This window comes from Paroedura picta, chromosome 7, assembly GCF_049243985.1.
Source record: "Paroedura picta isolate Pp20150507F chromosome 7, Ppicta_v3.0, whole genome shotgun sequence".
NCBI classification, from domain to species: domain Eukaryota; kingdom Metazoa; phylum Chordata; class Lepidosauria; order Squamata; family Gekkonidae; genus Paroedura; species Paroedura picta.
Window position 1 is genome coordinate 82,122,520 of NC_135375.1, and position 19,395 is coordinate 82,141,914.

Sequence of the window (19,395 nt, forward strand, 5' to 3'; positions counted from 1 at the left end):
TTTGGGGTGGGCTCAGAGCCCGGGAGAGGGGGGGGTTCAGACCCTTGCGGGTCCTCGTGCTCCCAGTTGATCCCTTGATAAGGTTTCTCGGGGAGGGGAAAACGCTTCTTCTCATCTCGGGCGGGGTGGCGGTGAAAAATAGCCCTCTCTTCAACCTGGGTCGCTTTCTCTTCAAATGTGCGCTGAAGGAAACCAATTTCACTGGTCTTTTTATCCTTTTGTGGATTCCCCAATGTTGTGAATAACGAAAAATAAATAGCGTTACACAATGGTAACACTTCAGCTACATTAATGCTGAAAGTAAGAAATATATTATTTTAGGGTATCACCTTTTACTGTGTTATTGCAAGTACTGTATGGGTGTTTGTTTTTTTTACATCTGTATGCTTGTAAACTTTGTAGGTGCAACTTGGGGCATGATTAATGTTTGCCTTGACCAGGGACTGCTTTTGAGGATTCAGAGTCCTGTTTATTTATTTTATCTGGCCTACTGGTCCACATATGTGACTAACTAAGTAAATAGTTTAAAGGTTTTTAAAGATGTATATCTCCCTTAAGTGAGTCATAGATGTATGGAGTTTGCTGCCATACAATGCAAATATAATATAGTACTTCTTTCCTCCCTTTCCTTTCAGCAGTCCATGCAGTGTCCATTGTCTATGACTGTTAAGGTTCTGTTTATGTGAAGGAGCTAATATATGACAAAATTAATTGCATATATCCTGTACGCTGCACTTATATGTATGCCAGACCACTGATAAAGCCGGCAATGCCAAAAAGCCACATTAACAGGTCAGTGGTGTTGAGACATTAGTGTGTTTATAGGACTGGATTTTAACTGAGGTGATGCATAGAGCCTTTGGGTGTCTTTAATTTAAACTGCATTATTAATGAATACTAGAATTTTTATAACTACATTCTATTTTAGTAACTTGATGCTGCACCCCCACTAGGCCTATGCACATTTCTCTTTTTGTTAACCTTTCTTGGTTCCTGGACTCTTGTTTGGGTTACAACCTTTCCTACTGGCTACACTTTTGAAGAGCTGCCTTTTTTGTAACCCGCATTTCACTACCTGAGGCGGCTTGCAAACACCTTTCCCTTTCTCTGCCTGTGAGGTAGGTGGGACTGAGAAAGCTCTAAGAGAACTGTTCTGCTAGAACAGTCCGAAGAGAACTGTGCCTGGCCCAAAATCACCCACCTGGGTGCAGGAGGTGGAGGAGGAGGGAATCCAACCCAGCTCTCCGCTGGTACCCATTGAATCACGCTAGCACAAGCCCGGAAATTCTACAGGGACCGGCAGCAGGGTCTTGGAAACTCCCTCCCCTCCCTTCCAGACCTGGAGCAGCAAAAGGCAGAGGGAGCGCAAGGACGCCAGGTATCATTTTATTGGCATGGGGTGTTTTTGAACGCCAAGAGCCAGGCGGAGGCCCCTAGGGGTCGCCCTTCTCCTCTTGCGCTTGGGGCCCGGGTCCCGCGGCGCCTTCCCGGGCCGGGCTCTCCGCCTGGCGTCGAAGGAAGCGGACGACGTGGCGGTGGCCGGCCTCCTGGGCCAGGTGGAGGGGAAGCCGCTGGGCGGCGTCGGGCACATCCAGGCGGGCACCGCCTGCGCACAGCACCCGCAGCGTGTCGAGGAAGCCCTGGCGGGCGGCGTCGTGGCTGGGCAGCGCACCCGTGCTGGGGTCCGGCCGGTTGGGATCGGCTCCCTCCTGCAGCAAGAGCGCCGCCACTCTGGGGCTTCCCATCATCATCACCTGCAGGGGACGAGGAGGAGAGAGACCGTCAGCCAAACGCGCTCTGGAGGCGCTTCAGCCACTGCTTGACATTCTCCGGCTTTGCACAGGTAATCCCAGCCGTGAAAGCACATGGAAAACGCATTGTCCCGCGCCTCTGAAATCTTTACCCTGCACGCCCTTTAGCCGGGATGAAGAGAGCGGGCCTAAGCAGAATTTGTCCCGTTTCTGTCCCGTAGGTTGATTTCGCTGTGCAGATGGCAACGCAGTAGTGAAAATGGCAACCATACATTTTGGCGACTGGGCAGGAGTGAATTTGGAGCCGCTTCGGATCCTTCTGCAGCGCAACCCTAGGCAGACTCCGATGTCAACACACTATGGGGTGCTGGAATCGGTTCTGCCTAGGGTTGCAACTGTAAAAGGTTACAGTCCCCTGATTCAAAGTAAATCGCCGCTACAAATTCTCGCTACCCGTTCTGCCCCCCCCCCCCGAATTAGAATTCAAACCTCCCTAGTGGCCTATCATCGCTAGATTTAGAAGAAGAAAGCTTGAGGCTGAGAGAGCCCTGATATCACTGCTCGGTCAGAACAGTTTTATCGTGGCCAGCCCAAGGTCACCCAGCTGGCTGCAGGTAAGAAGTCCACACTCCTAACCACTACACCAAACTGGCTCTCATTTTACTAGTTATTTTTTGGGGCATAACCCCCCCCCCCATTAAAAAAAACTAAGCAAGCTTCAGCATTCCTGAAAATACTAGCATAATGTAACCTGCAGCTTTATGCCTACTTCCTCTTCTCTGGGGCTTCTCAGGCCATCTAAATACCGTGCAAAGAAAGGCTTCCTATACTTCGCTTGCCAGCTCTCGAAACAGGCAGTTAGTTCAACTGATAACTAGTCAGTTATTTTCTAGTATTTAGTAACAGTAATCTCTTACAAGGTTTTAAGAATCACAAATATGTAGACCAAAAACAAAATTGCAGGGTCATAAATTGGGGGTAGGGGTGTGTGTGGCGAGAAGATCCACAAGCAACTACACGATTAGGGTCAGTTTTTTAAAAGCCATATTCACATTCCTAAAAACACATTGGTCATATTTACTCGAAAGGACAGCACCGTCTGCACTGGGGATTATTCTCAGTTCATGTATGTCCCATTTGTGCAAAGAAGGTTTAAATCTGGTTTGCAAGATCTGAAACTAATTTCTGAGTGAACATGTTCCTGGATTTCAGACCACCAGTATGGGCATCAGCTTTTATTTCTTAACTGAAAGTTGTTTACAACTCTCTGGCCTCGCTTACAAAATTCTAAGAATTACAAAAATGCAGATGCAAGCCAAAATTGTGAGAGCCAAGTTGGGGGGGGGGGGAGGATCTGCAAACAACTGCAAGATTAGGGGCATCCAAAAATAATTAAGTTTCAGCATTACTAAGGATATCAGCATAATGTGACCCGCAATCTTTCACTTGAAAAGTCAGAAAACTTGCAGTTAGTGTAACTAATTTCTGATCAGAAATTCAGAAATCAAACCTGGGTATTAATTATCTGCTCAAATACTCATTATCTGCTCAAATTATCTGCATCAAGTTTCTGTTCCGAACGCTGCCTCTAACACTAACATCTCTAAGAATTAAAAAGATGAAAACCAAAACCAATATTGCAGGGACTTAAATTAAGGGGGAGGGGAAATCCACAAAAAACAAAACAAAACAAAACAAAACGCACGATTCTGAGCATTTAAAAAACGAAGCAAACTCCAACATTCCTAAAATCGCCAACAATGTGTCCTGCAACCTTAAGCTCCTCGAAAGGAAATCGCCGTCCTCAGCGGGGCTTGTTCAGGTCGCCCAACGAAGATCTTCCATTGCGCGGGCACGATCGGGGAAAGGGGCCATGAAAAGATTCGCAAACTGGAGTGTTCCAGGGCGGCCGGCAAACCGTATTTTTTAGGAACAAAAATACACCTATCTTGGAATAATAAAACCAGAGTCCAGTAGCACCTTTAAGACCAACAAAGATTTATTCCAGGCGTGAGCTTTCGAGTGCAAGCACTCTGACGAAGGTGCTACTGGACTCTGATTTGATTGTGCGACTTCAGACCAACATGGCGACCCATTTGAATCCCGCTGTCTTGGAAGGGAGCGCCCCTGAATTCTCCGGGGGTTGCCCGGCTGTAAATCCCGCCGCTAGAGTGGAACTGGCTTCCCACGAGGATTCAATGCCCGCGCGTTTCAGGGCCCGATCCGTGGTGTCACGAGTGAAAGCCGGGTTCGACATTTCAGAACCCTTTGGAGTCCTGCGGCTCGCGTTTGGGAGTGGAAAGGCGGAAGGGGCCAGTAAAGATCATCCCTCCATCGCTCATGGGGGGAGCAAGCGAACGAACGGCAACCAGGAAACCTGCTGTCCGGAGCCGACCTGCTTTTCTTCCAGAGCCAACGTGGTGGGTTTTGTTCCGGTCCAGGGGCCGCTCGCAGACCAACCAAGTGTCGCGCTGGGCCTAAGCGTTCCTGGGCTTCGTGAAACCTGACCGAAGCGTGCACGCACACGACGGCGGACACCCGGAGTGACACTTGGTGGCTCTTCCAGGCGCTTCCCTCTGCTGCTTCAGAACCGCGGCGACACCCTTCAGCGACCCCTCTCCAGAGGCAAGGAAGCCTGGAGCTGGTGGGTCTGGCGGCCGTGGGCGGCTGGCACCATCCCCCGGGGCCAGCGGCCCCTTCTCCCTTGAGCGCCTGGCCTCGCCCCCCACCCCACCGCTCCCCAATGAGAAAGAACCAAGTCCGCGCTTCGGCAACCTTCTGCGAAGATCCGGCCTGTTCCCGCGCCCAGCCCGGCCGCTTTACCTGAATGGGGGTCCTGCCGTAGGAATTCGCCCCGTTGGGGTCCGCTCCCTCCCGCAGCAGCCGCCGCACCCCCTCCTCATCCCCCGCCGCCGCGGCCCGGGCCAACGCGTCCGCCTGCATCGCCAAAGGAGCTGCCTGCAGGGCACCCAGGGGCGCCCCCCTCACCCCGTGGCCCCTCCCCGCTTCCGCGGCCAAGTCACGCCGCTCGCCCCGCCGGCCCCGGCCCCTCCGCCTCCGCTGCAGATCTGTGCTCCCATTGGCCGCGGGAGCCAACCGCAGGCCGGCCGGATGCCGCCGCCTCCTCCCGGCTGCTCAACAATCCGGCGGGAGGGGGGGGGGATCCAGCCTGGAAGGGTCCCGCCCGGTGCCGCCCCTCCGCAGCAGCGCACTTGGGCAAAGCCCAGGGCCCTCCGCCTGGCCCCTCCTCCCCGCCAGAAGCGTCGGGGGCCCTCCTTCGGGAAGGGGATGGCGTTCCGCCACAGGAACCCCCACGGCCCCCTCGTCATCGCCCCTCGTTGCAACCACAGCCCCGACGGGCGGGCGAGCCCTTCGCTTCCTCGCTCCAGGGCGAAAAGACCGGCAGAGCCCAGGCAAGCCTAGCCCCCCGCCCCTCCCCCCCGGGTCTCGGGTGCTAGTCGCTTGAGAAGGGCGACCTCCGAGGAATCCCAAGCTGGAGACGCGGGGAGGGAGAGGCGATGGGCAGGCCGCCTCGGAGGTCCGGGCTGCCAGACGAGCGTCGCACACACGCGCCAGACGGCAAACAAACACATGACTTTGAAATCCTTGGACTTGGGAGCGCAGAAGCTTCGCCCAGCCTCCCTGGGGCCTCGCCTGGCCCGGCTGAGGGGGCTCAGGAGGACTTCTCGAAAGAACCGACGCCCATCTGACATGGCATGTTCATGTAAAGGGCACAGGTTCCCTTCGGAGGGCTAATCTGCTGCCTCTCCAAGCCCAAGAAGAAATGACCCACAGAAGACAAAAAAACAAAACAAAACTCCGAAGGCAAGCAACTGTCCAGGAGGCTAGATGTGTCCCCGAGGGAGAGAGAACTTCCTTCCTTCCTTCCTCCCTTCCTTCCCCTGAGCGCCTTGGACTGACCACCAGTTTCCTCTTTCGGAGAATCTTGAGGGAGGCGCGGACTAGGGAGTGCCGTGGGGGACATCGGAGCTGGAAGGGGCCGCGCTCTGACTGCCGAAGGCTCTGCAGCCTCTGGGCTGGAGAAGAGCGTGGCAGGGCAGGAGCTGACCCCTTGCCAGCGTGCGCGGACTTTCTCTGCGCTGCAGCCTCTCTCGGGGTTCGCCAGCCCCTGCGCCTGACTAGGTGCTTGAAGGCGCAGCACTTGCTGAGAAAGGAAAGGCCGATGCCACTTTCGCATTCCCAGCCCCCTGCAGTCCATGAGAAGAAAACCATCTCCGGACACATCCCCCAGGATCTGCGCCTCCCCCTGGCCTGAGAAAGCCAGCCGAGGTCCTGGCAGATGCAGTCCACTCGGGTAGGGTTGCCAACAGGTCTGGAGATCATGTCCTGTTCCTTTCAGTGGAGCGAGGGGCTGCTGGAGCCTTTGGAGGCACGGCGGAACATAACGCGGCCTACCGAATAACGCCCCGTTACGCCTCCGTTAAAGGGTCAGCGCGTTTTCCCCTCCATTCCAGGCGGCACCTTTCAGCACGGGCAGTTCTAAGCGATGTGCCTTTGAGCTGTAGCCTTTGACGTGCGTTGCCTGCTTGGCTCTCCGGGGTGTGTGTTGGGGGGGGGGGGGGCGGCAGGGGAGCCGTGACTTTTCTCCACCAACAGTCTCCTGCGAATGACGTTCCCCAGCACCCTTCGCTTGCAGAGGGCTTCCCTCACCCCCTCGCCCAGCCGCTCTCCGGTTGACAGATGCGAGAAGACGGGACAATCCAGCCGAGAGAAAGACAACCCTCAACGGCCTGAGATAGCCGGAGGGTGCACATCCCGTGTGCCCCAGGAGATCGAGTTCGTAGCTACTGATCCAGCGCCATCTCCTCCACCCAGGGCCCTTCGAGCGCTCTGCCTCCAAGTGCAGCTCTGGCCCAGCAAGCAGTAGCGGAGGAGGGGGACTCCCATCGGCTTGGGGTTCCCAGGTCGGGTCCCCGAACATTTGCACGTGTGGGTCACCACACACAAACGGTTGGGCGCCCCGGTTCTAATCTCAATGATTGGGGGTGGGGGGGAGGTGGAGCCAGGACATGTCGCCGAGTGGGTCTGACAGCTGGACCCTCTGCAAATCCTTGTAGAAGTCCATCTCACTCAGCCTGCCGGGGATTTGCTGCCTTGCTGGGCTGCAGTACCTGAGGAAGAGGAGGGTCTGCCCGGGAAAGCTTGAACCCAGATTTCCACTTTGTTGGCCTCAACAAAAGGTGCCCCTGGACTCAGGCTTGGTTCTGTTGCTCCCAGTTCCAGTAGATTAATCAGTTGATCTGGCAGCAAAACTGTTTTTAAAGTAGTTCATGCCAGCACAAGTCTGCTTTCCTCCCTTTCTCTTTCGCATTAGAGAATCCCTCTCGCCGAGGGTACCTGCTGTCACACGTCTAAACATCACCTGAAGAGAAGAGAACATTTCCTCCAGAACCATCCCTCCCCGGGCTCAGATGGGTTAAAACATACACCATAAAGGTTCGTTTGTGAGGAATAGCACTACTTTTTTTTTAAGTACAGTATGTTTCTAGCAGACTTGAGCCCAATTCCCATGGGCAAGATACAACGCAAACCAAACCACACCTTTCGAAATCACCGGGCTTCAAGCTGCAAGGGGTGAAAATTGCGCTGTGCCCTGTTCTGAACCGGTGTGGGGCATCCAGCCTTTCGGAGGGCCTCTTCCCAGTCGCCTCGCCCTTGTTTGTTGGCACCCATTGTTGGCACTACATCAGTTTGTTGTAGTGGTTAGGAGTGCCGACTTCTAATCTGGCGAGCCGGGTTCGATTCTGCGCTCCCCCACATGCAGCCAGCTGGGTGACCTTGGCCTTGCCACAGCACTGATAAAACTGTTCTGACCGAGCAGTGATATCAGGGCTCTCTCAGCCTCACCTACCTCGAAGGGTATCCCTTGTGGGGAGAGGAAAGGGAAGGCGACTGTAAGCTGCTTTGAGCCTCCTTCAGGTAGAGAAAAGCGGCATATAAGAACCAGCTCTTCTTCTTCTTCTCTGTCCCTCGGTGGCTGTCACGGCAACGACTGACTAGCGTGTCTGATGGGGCCACTTCCAAAGCAATGGTGCCAGAGGATTGCTGGCAGCATGTTTCAAACGATGCTTTTGTTCACGGTGTTCCTTTCCAAATGCAATGTTCTTGAGACAGAGACAGGTCGCGCAGTTTTGTGCAGCCCCGGGTGCCCAAGAGGCATTCCTGGCGCCTCGTTTAAGGTGACCGATTAATGCGGATGTTTCGCTTCAGTTTTGTTTTTAGGCTTCTGGTTGGTTCTCGAACCCTAATCCTATTGCCTTGTTTATTAGAGAGCCAGTTTGGTGTAGTGGTTAGGAGTGCGGACTTGTAATCTGGCATGCCAGGTTCGATTCTGCGCTCCCCCACATGCAGCCAGCTGGGTGACCTTGGGCTCAACACAGCACTGATAAAACTATCCTGACTGAGCAATGATTACAGGGTTCTCTCAGCCTCACTCACCCCACAGGGTGTCTGTTGTGGGGAGAGGAATGGGAAGGCGACTGTAAGCCGCTTTGAGCCTCCTTCGGGTAGGAAAAAGTGGCATATAAGAACCAACTCTTCTTCTTCTTCTTATTGAAGCCCCCATCCCCATATTGAAGGCCCCATTTCATCGACAACTCAAATCAGAGTCCAGTGGCCCCTTTAAGTAAGGCCAACAAAGATTTATTCCAGGCGTGAGCTGTCGAGTGCAAGCACTCTTCCTCAAACTATGAACATCATGACAGTAGGAATATAAAACAAAAGTTAATTCTGTCAAATTAGTAAACTGTGTTACAACATCCAAATACAGCCGTATGATAATTCTTTGCTAAAACAGTCAATCAGTCCCCTCGAATTCAGTTGTAGTTCACAAAACAGAGGAGAAATAAAACTGTCTATGTTAGTGATTTACGGCTTTAACTTGACCATTTGTTGCTGGCCCCATTCCTTCCCAAGTGTGAAACTTTCCTGCAAGCCGTAAAAAAGAGGGGTATAAAACACACAACTCCTCTTTCTAATGACTCAGGCGGAGCCCGGCTCCGAATAGGCACCCCTTGGTACCAAGACAAGTGACTCATTACCTCTGCCCAGCACAGGGGGAAAGTCTCTTCCCAAATCATGCTGAAGAAATCGCATTTTCTCTTATATTATTACCCTCCCGCACCTCCGGGTGAAACTCCTGCGGCTTTCCTTTGGTTAAGTGCAGATCTTAAATTTTAAAGAGGCATAGCACCCCAAGGGGAGAGTCAGAGGTCTATGAATCTGCGTCCAAAATCTCGGAAACCCCCATTTTGCTTGCAGTGCTAGTTTTAAAAAATGTTCAGATTACACACACAAGCCCTTTTTCAGTTCGGATCCATGCCCAAAGGAAAAAAAAAATCAGCGAAGGTGGTCTCTAATCATGAATGCCCATCAGCTCAGCTCCACTTCAAGAAAGCAAACCAGCTCCCCCCCCCCCCCCAGGGTTGCTAGCAGCCTTCGGGGGAAATGCCCCGCCTTTAAAGACAAGCTTTCTGCAAGGCTTCTGATAAGATCTTGGACACTGGATTGGCTGGACATTTTAAAAAAAAACCCGTGGCTGTGGCAGCAGCTACCACGAGGAGGACCTTCCCCGCCTGCCTGAAAGCCAGCTGTGGCAGCGGATTTGTGGTTGGCTCTGCCCCCTGCGGCAGCCATTTTGTGGCTGCCTGTGTTGGGATGCCAGTCAGACTCAAAAAGTTTGGGAACTCCTGATCCAGCTCCCCAAACGGGCTTCTGCGATTTGGGTGGCGGGTCTGCTAGCTGGCAGTGCCATGGGAGTAACCTTTATCAAGCCATGTGTCCCTCATCACGGTAGCCAGTCCCCAAGAGTCTCCGCGGGAGAGCCCATTTCGCTTCACTTAGGTTTAGGTTTCCACAGCTATCCCGTCGGGGGAGGGCGGACTCACTGCAAGTAGAAAGGCTTGCAATGGAACCAATGCAAAAGGAACTCTACTCTGAATTCTTTTGGGCATGCAAAACCCGGCATGCCGAAAGCTTGCACGTTAATTAAACAAAAAGGATGTGCGGGGTGCCACCGCGTTCTTCTTCGTATTTCTGTCATGCAGGAAATTGTTTTGGAAGGGAAGCCTTCAGACAAAGGCCCAAGTCTGATGTCCAAAGTCAAGGTTTCACGTGAAGTGCTGAACAAGGCGTGCTCGGATGTTTCCACCAGGGCAGCTTTTGGTGGCCCGCAGACTGCCATTCTTGGCCTAAGGAAGGAGTTGTGGAAACCCTTACCAAATGTCAAACTGGCCGACACGTGCCTTGAGGCCAGAAAGTAGCCCCCTCAATTTGAAGAAGGAGATCTGGCGGGTTTTGTACCCTGCGTCTAGTTTCCAGGTGTCTTCCAATCGCCCACCTTCCCCTCCCCACAACAGACACCCTGTGAGATAGGAGGGGCTGAGAGAGCTCTGCGAGAGCTGTGACTGGCCACCCAGCTGGCTGCACGTGGAGGACAAATGGGGCGACCAAACCCGGTTCTCCAGCTTAGAGGCTGCCGCTCTTACCGCCGCGACAGCCAGCGGAAGAAATGGCTTGCCGGTTGCGGCGGGAGCGGGATCAGCACTCTGGCCAGGGCTTCGTGGGAGGGAGCTCTACGCGGGTCTTCACCCTCGTGCGCCGGTTCCCCCTCTCCCGCCGAGCCGGGCGGAGCCCCCAGAATTCAGCGAAGCCGCCTCTGCTGTTGGCAGGAGGGGCACAAGCGGTGAAGCTCCCGCAGGAATCGGGCCTCGACGGCCTCCAGGGAAACGACGGCGGCAACTCGCAGGCTGGGAGGCTGGCGGGCCCCAGGCAGATTTCTGGGCTCAGGCCAGCCAGATCTAGCGATGCTGACCCCGGAGGCAGGCCCACTGAACTCGAGGGGACTCGCTCCCAAGTACACGGCAGTGGGCTACATGTCTGCCTCTTGGCCGCCCTTTTCTGAATTTTCCCTCTTTCCAGTCTCTCTCCCCCCCCCCCCACCTTTGGTCCCTAAACACCCTGCCTCTGGCGCCTCCCTCCCCGCAGCAGCTTTTGGAGGGGGGGAGGAGACATGGGGGGGGAGACTCTCCAGCCACCCACCGGCAAACGCGGCCAAGCAGCCGGCTGGAAGCGCCGAGCCACCGACTCCGCACACCCAGCCCTGTGCTGGTCAACCCTGGCAAGCCCGATCTCCTCAGCTCTCGGCTAGCGTTTGGAGGGGAGACGTCGAAGGAACGCGAGGGTCAGGACAGGTCTCGCCTGGCGGCCAGGCAAGGCTATGCGACACACAATGCCAGGTTCAGGTGCGTGGCCGTGTGGGTCGGAAGCCACGGAACGAAGTTGGAGTCCAATGGCATCCTGAAGACCCACAAAGCCTTTGCGTGCATGCGCACTTCTTTCCCCACACAAGGAAATAGGCATCATCAGAGCGCAGACAGAAGGGGAGAGCAAATCAGTAAACAGCATCAACAGCGAATACTCAGCACAATGGAGATGTTTACAGCATCAATTGATTGTGACAAACATTATTACGCTGCTTATTCCTTGGATATTCATGATGCTGTTTACTAATTTACTGCTAATTTGGTCTTAAAGGTGCCACTGGACTCCAATTTTGTTCTACATACAATGCTATAGATAGACAGACAGACAGACAGGCAGGCAGGCAGGCAGGCCTGTGCAGCCACCTGGTGACCCCGGGCCAACAATCGTTCTTCAGCCAAAGCTGGAAGGAAGTTGGGGGCGTGTGCGCGGACGATATGCCTGCCTGTCCCAGCTTCTTGGAAGAAGATGGGGACCCAGAGATAGTTCAAAATATTCAACCAGCTTCTTCCTCAAGCGATGTAGGAACCCCATCGATTCCTAGAGAGCCCTGCTGAAGGTAGCCAAGGACTTCCAAGAGGACCAGAGAAGGTCTCCCCCCCCTCCTGTCGCCCTCCCGTCTCGAGGGGGAGCCCTTCTGCGTGGGACGGCCGGGGTCTTACCAAGTGCGTGCGCTGCCCGGGGATGGGGCGAGGAAGCGGCAGGCCCCCGGGTTACAAGAACCGTTTCCCTTTAGCTGCCAGGAAGGTTTGCAGCGCTTCACAGGCACCATGATCTAGTCCCTAAAGAGAGAGAGAAACACAACAACATCGTGGCTCTGAAGAATTCGGCCCGTGAACTGTTGAGAATTTGAACCCAATCTTTCTCGCTAGGCCTCTGGCCTTGCTACCAGCAGAATTTCCCGTGGGCTTGGGGTGGGGGGAGGGCAGAAGAGAGGGGCAGTTGGGATTGGATTGGGGAAACCAGAATAAAGAGACTCAACTGTCCCAGGCAGGCGGTAGCACAGAAGAAGAGTTAGTTTCGTATACCCTGATTTTGTTTACCAGAAGGAGTCATAGAATCATAGACTTGGAAGGGATCTCCAGAGTAATTTTGTTCAACCCCCTGCATAATGAAGGAAAGCATCTTACAATTGCCTTCCCTTCCTTTCCCTACAACAGGTAGGTGAGGTAGGTGAGGCTGAGAGAGCTCTGTGAGAATTGCTCTGCAAGAACAGCTTTAACAGGACTGTGACTAGGCCAAGGTCACCCAGCTGGCTGCATGTGGAGAAGGACTGGGAATCAATCCCAGGTCTCCAGATTAGAGGCCTCCATGCTGGCTCTCATCATCCCAATTGCCCCTAGACCTTCTCTGGGAGAAAAATGGTCCATAAGTAGAATTCCTGCCCCCAGGATCCACTGGGTGCAACTGACAAAGCTCTAGTGCCAAAAAGGGAATGCTGGAATCCCATGACTTTTGCCTTCTAGACGCCAGGAGACTCCTAATAGTTTTGGGGCCACAATCTCTCCCCTCCATAATTCCAGTGGAGACGACTGGGGGAGATCCAGCCTTCTCCTACAGTTGCACTGAAAGCAATGGGGCAGGCTAAGCCACCGGCCTGTGTGTTTCAGAGCAGCCAGGGAGGGCAAGAGCCCCGGCAGCCATATTTCCAGTCCAATCCCCAGGAAACATTTGTGTGTGAAGAGGAGTCTCCCCAACCCCTCCTTTCCCCCCAGGAGCAGAGTTGCCAAGAGGCAACTCTTGGGGTATTTTCCTAAAGGAAAATACCCCAAGAGCAGTTTAATGAGTGCCACTGGGCAGCTGCAGGTTTTAATGGCAAAAGAGCCACCTAAGAGGCCCTTCCTGGCCTTGGAGCCTCCTATCTGCAGGATGGCCTCTCCCCCATTGCCAGGGCAGCCTGGAGCCTCTGCACAGGGTCTTCTGCCCCCTGTGCCCCCCCCCCACAAACACACGCCTTCTGGGATGGATTGCCAGAGAAGGTCAGGAGGCTTCCCTTCCACCCATATTCCATGCACTGCACAGCAAAACTGACTTCTTCAGGAGGGCTTTTAAAACAAAGGCAACATGGCTTGATTGTCAGGGACTCAGTCCAGGAAGACGGCTCTATTAGTGGTGAAGAAACTGTGGGCTGTGCTAAAGCCTACCATGCACATGATCTGCCTCCAAAGGTACTAATTATTCTGTCATGCTACTGCCTTGAACGTGCCATAGAAATACTTTGGCTTCCTTTCAGCTTTGTTCCAGGTTGTGCCTTGGTCTGAATTTCTACCGCCTCTTCCTATCACATTGCTTGCGGGATGTGCTACCCTGTTGACCTACCTTATGTGGTCCGGCTTGGGTCTCAATGAGAAAGGAGGGCAATATTTATTTATTTTCTGCCACTCTTCTCCAAGGGCCCAGGGTAGTTTGCAACATTAAAACCATAAAACAGAATTAAAATGTTACATTAAAACCCAATATACATTTAACAGTCAAAAGCTCCTGCCTTCTCTCCAGTGCATGTGTGTGTGTCATACTGATGAATAAACATTCTGCTGTTACCTTTGTTATGTTATATTTGTTGATGATGCCACTTTGTCTATGACACAGCTATCAAAGTATATTGTACTGTATTATGCTATTCATGTTCTTTGCAAAGTGCCCTGAGCTGCAAGGGAGGGCGGTATATAAATCTTCTAAATAGATAAATAAATCTATTTTTATTTATTCATTTAATCATTTATATACCGCCCCTCACTGTGTGGCCTGGGAGAGGTATGTGGGGGGGGGGGGGGGAGGTTGCTGGTGGTATTCTGTCAGCCTCCACCTTAGGCCCAGCAGAACTGCTCTGTCTTGCAGGCCTTGAAGAACTGTTTTAATATTACTCCAGGATGAAAAAGGCCCTGTCTTCGGTTGAGTCCAATTTGACTTCTCTGAGGCTGAGGTTCTTGAGCAGATTTTGTATGCTGGATTTCAGCTTTCTCTTGGGGACGTAAGGGAGAAGGCATAACAACCACGACAACAACCGCAACCACACCCCATCCTGTTGGAGGAAAGAGGCCGTTTTCCCCAGGCTGTAACTCCTGGGCAAGACAACTCTTAAGGATTTTGGGTGGTTCACCCCACCCTTCACCCCCCAACCCCCGCCCTTCCAGTCAGGCAGCCGCCCGAATTCAAGGACTGCACTGCACGGTTCCCACCTAGGCCAGGGAGCCGAGGCCAACACTTCCCCTTGGCAGGTTTTCTCCCCTCTGCCCCCCTTCTTGGACCCCACCCCCCCGTGTGGCCCCCGGTCTCCCTGGCCGCCGAGGAGGACGGTTGGAGCGCCGGCTTGCGCAACTTCCCGTTTGGCTGGGCGGCTGTTTTCGCGAGGGGGTGGCTGGCCCCGGGCGGGCGCTCGGCCAGGCGAGGTGCTTGGCGGGGAAGGCCAGGCGGGCGCAGCGGCTCCCGGGTTCCTGTTTTCGAGCACGTGCGCCGAGCCTCTCCGCTCACAGGAGCTGCCACGTCACCCGCGCAAAAGCCCGCGCAGCCCCGGGACGGCGGAGGGCTCCGGCCGAGAAACAGACCCCGGGAGACCCTCTGGGCCCCCCAGTATCTCGCTGAAGCCACAACACAAAGATCCTTGCCTTGACCGCCCTCCCACGGCATGCCCGATGCCAATTTAAGTGTGTGGATTGGGGGGGGGAGGGGAGGGGGTCCAGTCCCTCCCGCCCCCAAGATCCTTTATTCGGCTGCAGGTATCCAGGGGCCCTTGCTCTCCCCCTTATTTTATTGACGAGGAAGAACCATTCTGAAGACCCCCCCCCCTCCCGGCCGACAGAGAGCGACCCCCATTCATTTCGACAGGGAGGATCGAGCACCCCCCACCCCAACCCCACCACACACGCACCCCCTCCTGCCTCTCCTTTGGGAAGCCTTTGGAAGTGGGCAGGCGGGCTATGCCTGCCGCGTGGCGCGCGATCCTCTGGATCGGGGCGGTTCGGCAGAATCATTGCCTGGTTCCGGTCCCATCCCAAACAGCGCCACGCATTGAAGCCCCAGGCAAAGGATTCGGGCCCAAAGCCCGTCTGCATGGAGTTAGGCCCGCCCCGGTGGTCCACCGACTGCAACTTCTTCTAGGACGCCGCACTCCTTCGCCTCGGCCTCACTTGGGCTCCCAGGGACACACGGCCGGTTTCCTCAACCTCGCCTACCGTCGATGCTTGTCTCTGCGAGGCCTCGCTAAGACTGGGGGAGAGTTCCGGCACGAAGCGAGATGCCAAAGGCAGGAGAAGAGCAGACCGAGCAGGCTGGCCTAACGCAAGGACGGCATTCTTCATATGATATTAATCCTTGCATCACATACGATCCAAACTCTAGATTCTCACACCGGCCTGCTTCCCGATATTGCAACCATTAGTCTGAGCTATTTCTAAAACTGTCAGTAGATGCCATGTTGTGTCTCAATCTCTGTTCTTTTCACAGAGGGATCCCTGAACAGCATAATAATAATAATAATAATAATAATAATAATAATAATAATAATAATAATAATACACCAGCTCAGTTTCAGAAGGTATCGTTGCTTGGGACAGGAAGACTTTTGTGAAGATACCTAGAACTTGGCTAGATCTCCAACTGCAGAACACCACCTACCAGTCAAATACCTGACCATGGCAATTAGCAACTACAACAACAATACTTATACAATTATTATTACTATCATTCCAGGAAAAGAATCCACTTTTGGTTTTAATTGGGAAACTGGTTTTCATATTAGTATATTCGTAAAGGAGGATTTTCCAGGAAACAAATGTTTATGTGTAATGCACAAGATGCATTTTTGTCTTTTTAAAAAAGGTGGAATTGAGATTCTTTTTGCCACGAGGTACTAAATGGGATAAATGGTTGTTAAAATGGTATTTCCCTATTGTGTAGGAAGTTAGCAAAAGATAGTCTGTGTGTGTGAGAATGTGTGTGTGTGTGTGTGAGTGAGAGAAATAATAAACTCCGAAAGGAAGGACCCTACACCCTACAGGAAAATGGTGGGGAAATAACCCATTTCACCAAATATTTGGCTGCCTGTAAATTTTTTGCTTTTGTTAATTTCAGTTTGTTAATTTCAGGCTTTTAAAATCTCAGTTTGCGTCAGGGACAGAAAGGAGAGGTTTCTGTGCAGAGATTAAATCACTTTCAGGCCTGATTTTATTTTTGGACGCAGGAGTCTGCCAGTGACAGAGTTAGAGGGTCACCCCAGAGAATGCCACCCGACATCAGGGTGGGTAGCCTGAGGCCATGCGACTGAAAAGCGCCGGGGCATATGCTCATCGAGGAGAAAGTGTTTTCTCCTCCTCTAGGAAACTGACTGTGCACAGAAATCGACCGAACTCTCCCTAAAATCGCAAACCAGGCACTAACGGTGTTTAAAAAAACAACACCAGGAAGCTGTCAAAATGGAGTAAAATTGACTGCATGGAGATATTATTGTTTGTCATTATCCTCACCAACCCACCCCTTCGCCCTTGCTATCCCTATCTCACGCGAATAACAGAAAGAAGAACTGGGGTGGAATAAGAGGAGAGCTTTGAAAACCACAGTCGATTTCTTTCAGGCTCTCTTTCCAGCATCCCGAAAACGAACCCCTTTACAGACCTGTGTTTCGTTCTGGCCAGCCAAGTTCCACCGTCGCGCAGCTTGGCCCTGTCCATTTTGTGCCCTCCGAGACAGAGGACACCGTTTCACACCCGCAGAAGCCCCCCGAGGCCGGACCCGCTCTGGAAGCGAAGCCTCGAGGACGCCACAGCAGAGGATCATGCCAAGACTAAAAAAAGCCTTTACTCCATGAAACCGACCGGGTGGCTCTTCTGTTTCGTTTTGCTGCCCTTGCCATGGATGAGCCAAGGCCTACCCCTCTCGCAGCAGGCAATGGACAAAGCAGGCCGGACCCCGGAGGCCGAGGCAGGCAGGCGTGCCAGGGCGGCAGGGCCAACCGCTTTGCCGGGCCAAGGGGTACCCAGGAGGCCAAGATGCAGCCCGGCCACGTCCCTTCGTGGCAGGGCTCAGGAGCCAGGGCTTTCTGGCAGAAGGGCTTCCCTCGAGGCGGGCAGCCCGGCGCCTTTCAGAAGAGGGTTTTGCGGCCGAGGAAGGCCCGAGTAAGGACCCGGTCAGGAGCCGTCTTTCCCTGCCCCCGGATCGCAACTGGGGAGGATTTCTTTATTTCACCCCCCCCCGCGCCAAGGGAAGGCCTATGGAGGAAAGCAAGGGGCGCCCTGGAAGGGGTCTGACGACGCCCGCGCTGGCCCTCGGGGGGCTGCGGGCCCTTACCTGCTGGGGGCGGCGGAGCCGGGCGGGGGCGGCTCGGGGGGGTCGCGGCGCTGCTTCTGCACCACCAGCAGCAGGGAGTGGCGGAGGGGCGCGCGCCCGCGGGGCTTCTTCAGCAGCTCCTCGATCAGCGCCAGCAGCACGGCCCGGAGGCGGCGCGGGGGTCTCCTGGCGGGGCCAAGGCCGCGGACGGTGCACCTGAGCCGGGCTCCCATCGCCAGGCCGGCCCACGAGTCTCCGGGGCCGCCGTATCCGGCGCACCAAGCAGGGCAGGGGGCGGGCCCAGCCCAGGAGCGCTCCGAGTCCCGCGGAGCCCCGCGCCGACAGGCCTCCGCCGCCCCCGGCCAGCCTGCGCCTCCTGCCATTGGGCCCCGCGCGCCGTCTCAGGAGTCCGCCCCCTCCCCCCTCCTCCCTCCTCTCCTCTCCCCGCCCCCTCCCCTCCCCCTCTCCCTCTCCCCCTCCGATCCCCTCCCCTCCGCTCTGTCAAACGCCAGTCCCGCGGGGTGGGCCCGGGCCCCGGGGAAGAGGCGCGGGCGGGAGGCGAGCTTCTCCGGTCGGGCGCCCAATGGCAACCGCGGGGCTGGCGAGCGAGGCGGCCAATCCGCCAGCGCTCCGCCTGGACGCGTCTTCTCGCGGCTGTCCTCGTCCGGGCGGCAAAGCGGCGCTGCGGGGGGAGGCGGGGGGAGGCGGGGGGGTTCCCCGGGGGAGAGGCGGGGTGGGGGTGGGGTGGGGTGGGGTGGGGTGGGTGGGGAGCTGCGCTTGCTGGCCGAGGCCGGGGGGGAGGGGAGGAGGGAGGGAGGCCGGCCGGGGGGGGGGCGGGCTCCGGGAAGCAGCCATGATCGCCGCCTGGTTTCCGCGTCACATGGCCGTTTGAACGAGCCCGCGCTGGGGCGAGCCGGAGCCGGCGCAGGCCGAACGACGCCCTCGGCGCACTGGCCCCGGTCGGCCGTCCTCGGGTCGGGCTGGCCTCCGGTTGCCCTCGGTGCGAGCGCTGCGGGGCCCTGCGGCCAGGGCCAGCTGGGCGCCCTGCGTCCCTCCCTCCCTCCGAGAAAGGAAACCGGGGTTGGGCTGGGGGAGTCCGGGAGGGGGATCGGGCTGCAGTCCGTGCTGGGGGTGGGGGGGGGGCGGAGGACGGACCGGCCTTTCCCGGAGCGAGGCCGCAGCGGCGCTGATCCGAGACGTGCCTCTTTTGTTTCAGGCTCCCGGAGCGAGCTCCTTCCTCCCAGCCTCGGCGGCCCGGCAGGCGGACGACCCGCCGTCCCCCCCCCCCCCCCCGGCTCCCCGCCCGAAGAATTGCCGCCGAGAGGCCACCCTGGCTCGCCTCGCCCACCACCGGCCATCGCCGCCCGCCGCCCCCGGGGAGGTAAGAAGCGGCTCGCAACAGGCGGAGGTGGGGGGCGGGGCGGGGCGGGGCGGGGCGGGGCGGGGCGGGGGACATTCGCTGCAGCCACCCGACGACGGCCGCCCCAAGCATTCCCACTGCCCGGCCTCTTCTTATCCAGAGAAAGAGAGGTGCGCAGGGGGGGGGGGAGGCATCTGACCCTTCCTGGGTCGGGGTCGGCGGCGCTCCGGAGCGCCATCCCCGAGCGGAGAGCGGCTGGGCGCGGTTGCCCGAGGAGCGCTGCGGCGGCCGAGGGGCTGCGGGGAGGCGTCTTCCGCGGTCCTCCCCGGCTTGGCGTGAAGGGCTCGGGCGTGTCCCGTGCGTGGCCGGCCCTCCAGTCAGGCAAACAGCGCCGGGGATTCCCGACGTGGGACTCCTCCTCCCAGTGGGCACCCCAGCCTCCTTTCCTTAGTTCGTACTTAAGCCCCAAGTGGGCGTCCAGGCCCCTCACCTTTCGGAGATGGCGGTGGCTTTAGGATTTGGAGAGCACTTTCTCAGGCAAAGAGAGCCAACCCGGTGAGTGTGCCCCAGCCCACCCCTCCTAGGGAAGCCCACCGGGTGGCCTTGCTGCCAGTCTCACCTTCACAGGGTTGTTGTGAGGATAAAAGGGGCAGGGAGAGGAGGCCGCTGTTCCCTTGGCCCACGAGGGAAGGAAACATATAAACAGTCCCTTACAGTCTTGTGCCATGTAAATGGCTGAGA

The 19,395-nt window shown here is 55.9% G+C and overlaps 2 protein-coding genes and 1 long non-coding RNA gene across 3 annotated transcripts in view; 1 reads left to right on the plus strand and 2 right to left on the minus strand.

The window, feature by feature from the left end:
- Positions 1-1,370: 1,370 nt before the first annotated feature.
- Positions 1,371-5,949, minus strand: LOC143841932 (uncharacterized). The gene is made up of 3 exons (XM_077346482.1): positions 5,673-5,949; positions 4,575-4,882; positions 1,371-1,754 (listed from the first exon to the last, which is right to left on the minus strand). The coding sequence occupies exons 1-3, from the start codon at positions 5,947-5,949 to the stop codon at positions 1,434-1,436; spliced, it is 906 nt and encodes a 301-aa protein (XP_077202597.1). The 3' UTR covers positions 1,371-1,433.
- A 2,504-nt stretch (positions 5,950-8,453) lies between these two features.
- On the minus strand, positions 8,454-17,448 carry LOC143841198 (uncharacterized). Its single transcript, XR_013232623.1, has 3 exons — positions 17,316-17,448; positions 11,696-11,815; positions 8,454-9,961 (listed from the first exon to the last, which is right to left on the minus strand). It is a non-coding gene; the product is annotated as an uncharacterized LOC143841198 (long non-coding RNA).
- A 688-nt stretch (positions 17,449-18,136) lies between these two features.
- LOC143841200 (uncharacterized) overlaps positions 18,137-19,395 on the plus strand; it is a 101,707-nt gene continuing 100,448 nt past the window's right edge. The window contains exons 1-2 of the mRNA XM_077345201.1: positions 18,137-18,294; positions 18,511-18,675. The gene's annotated coding sequence lies outside the window, so the exon portion shown is untranslated. The remainder of the gene's footprint in view (positions 18,295-18,510; positions 18,676-19,395) is intronic.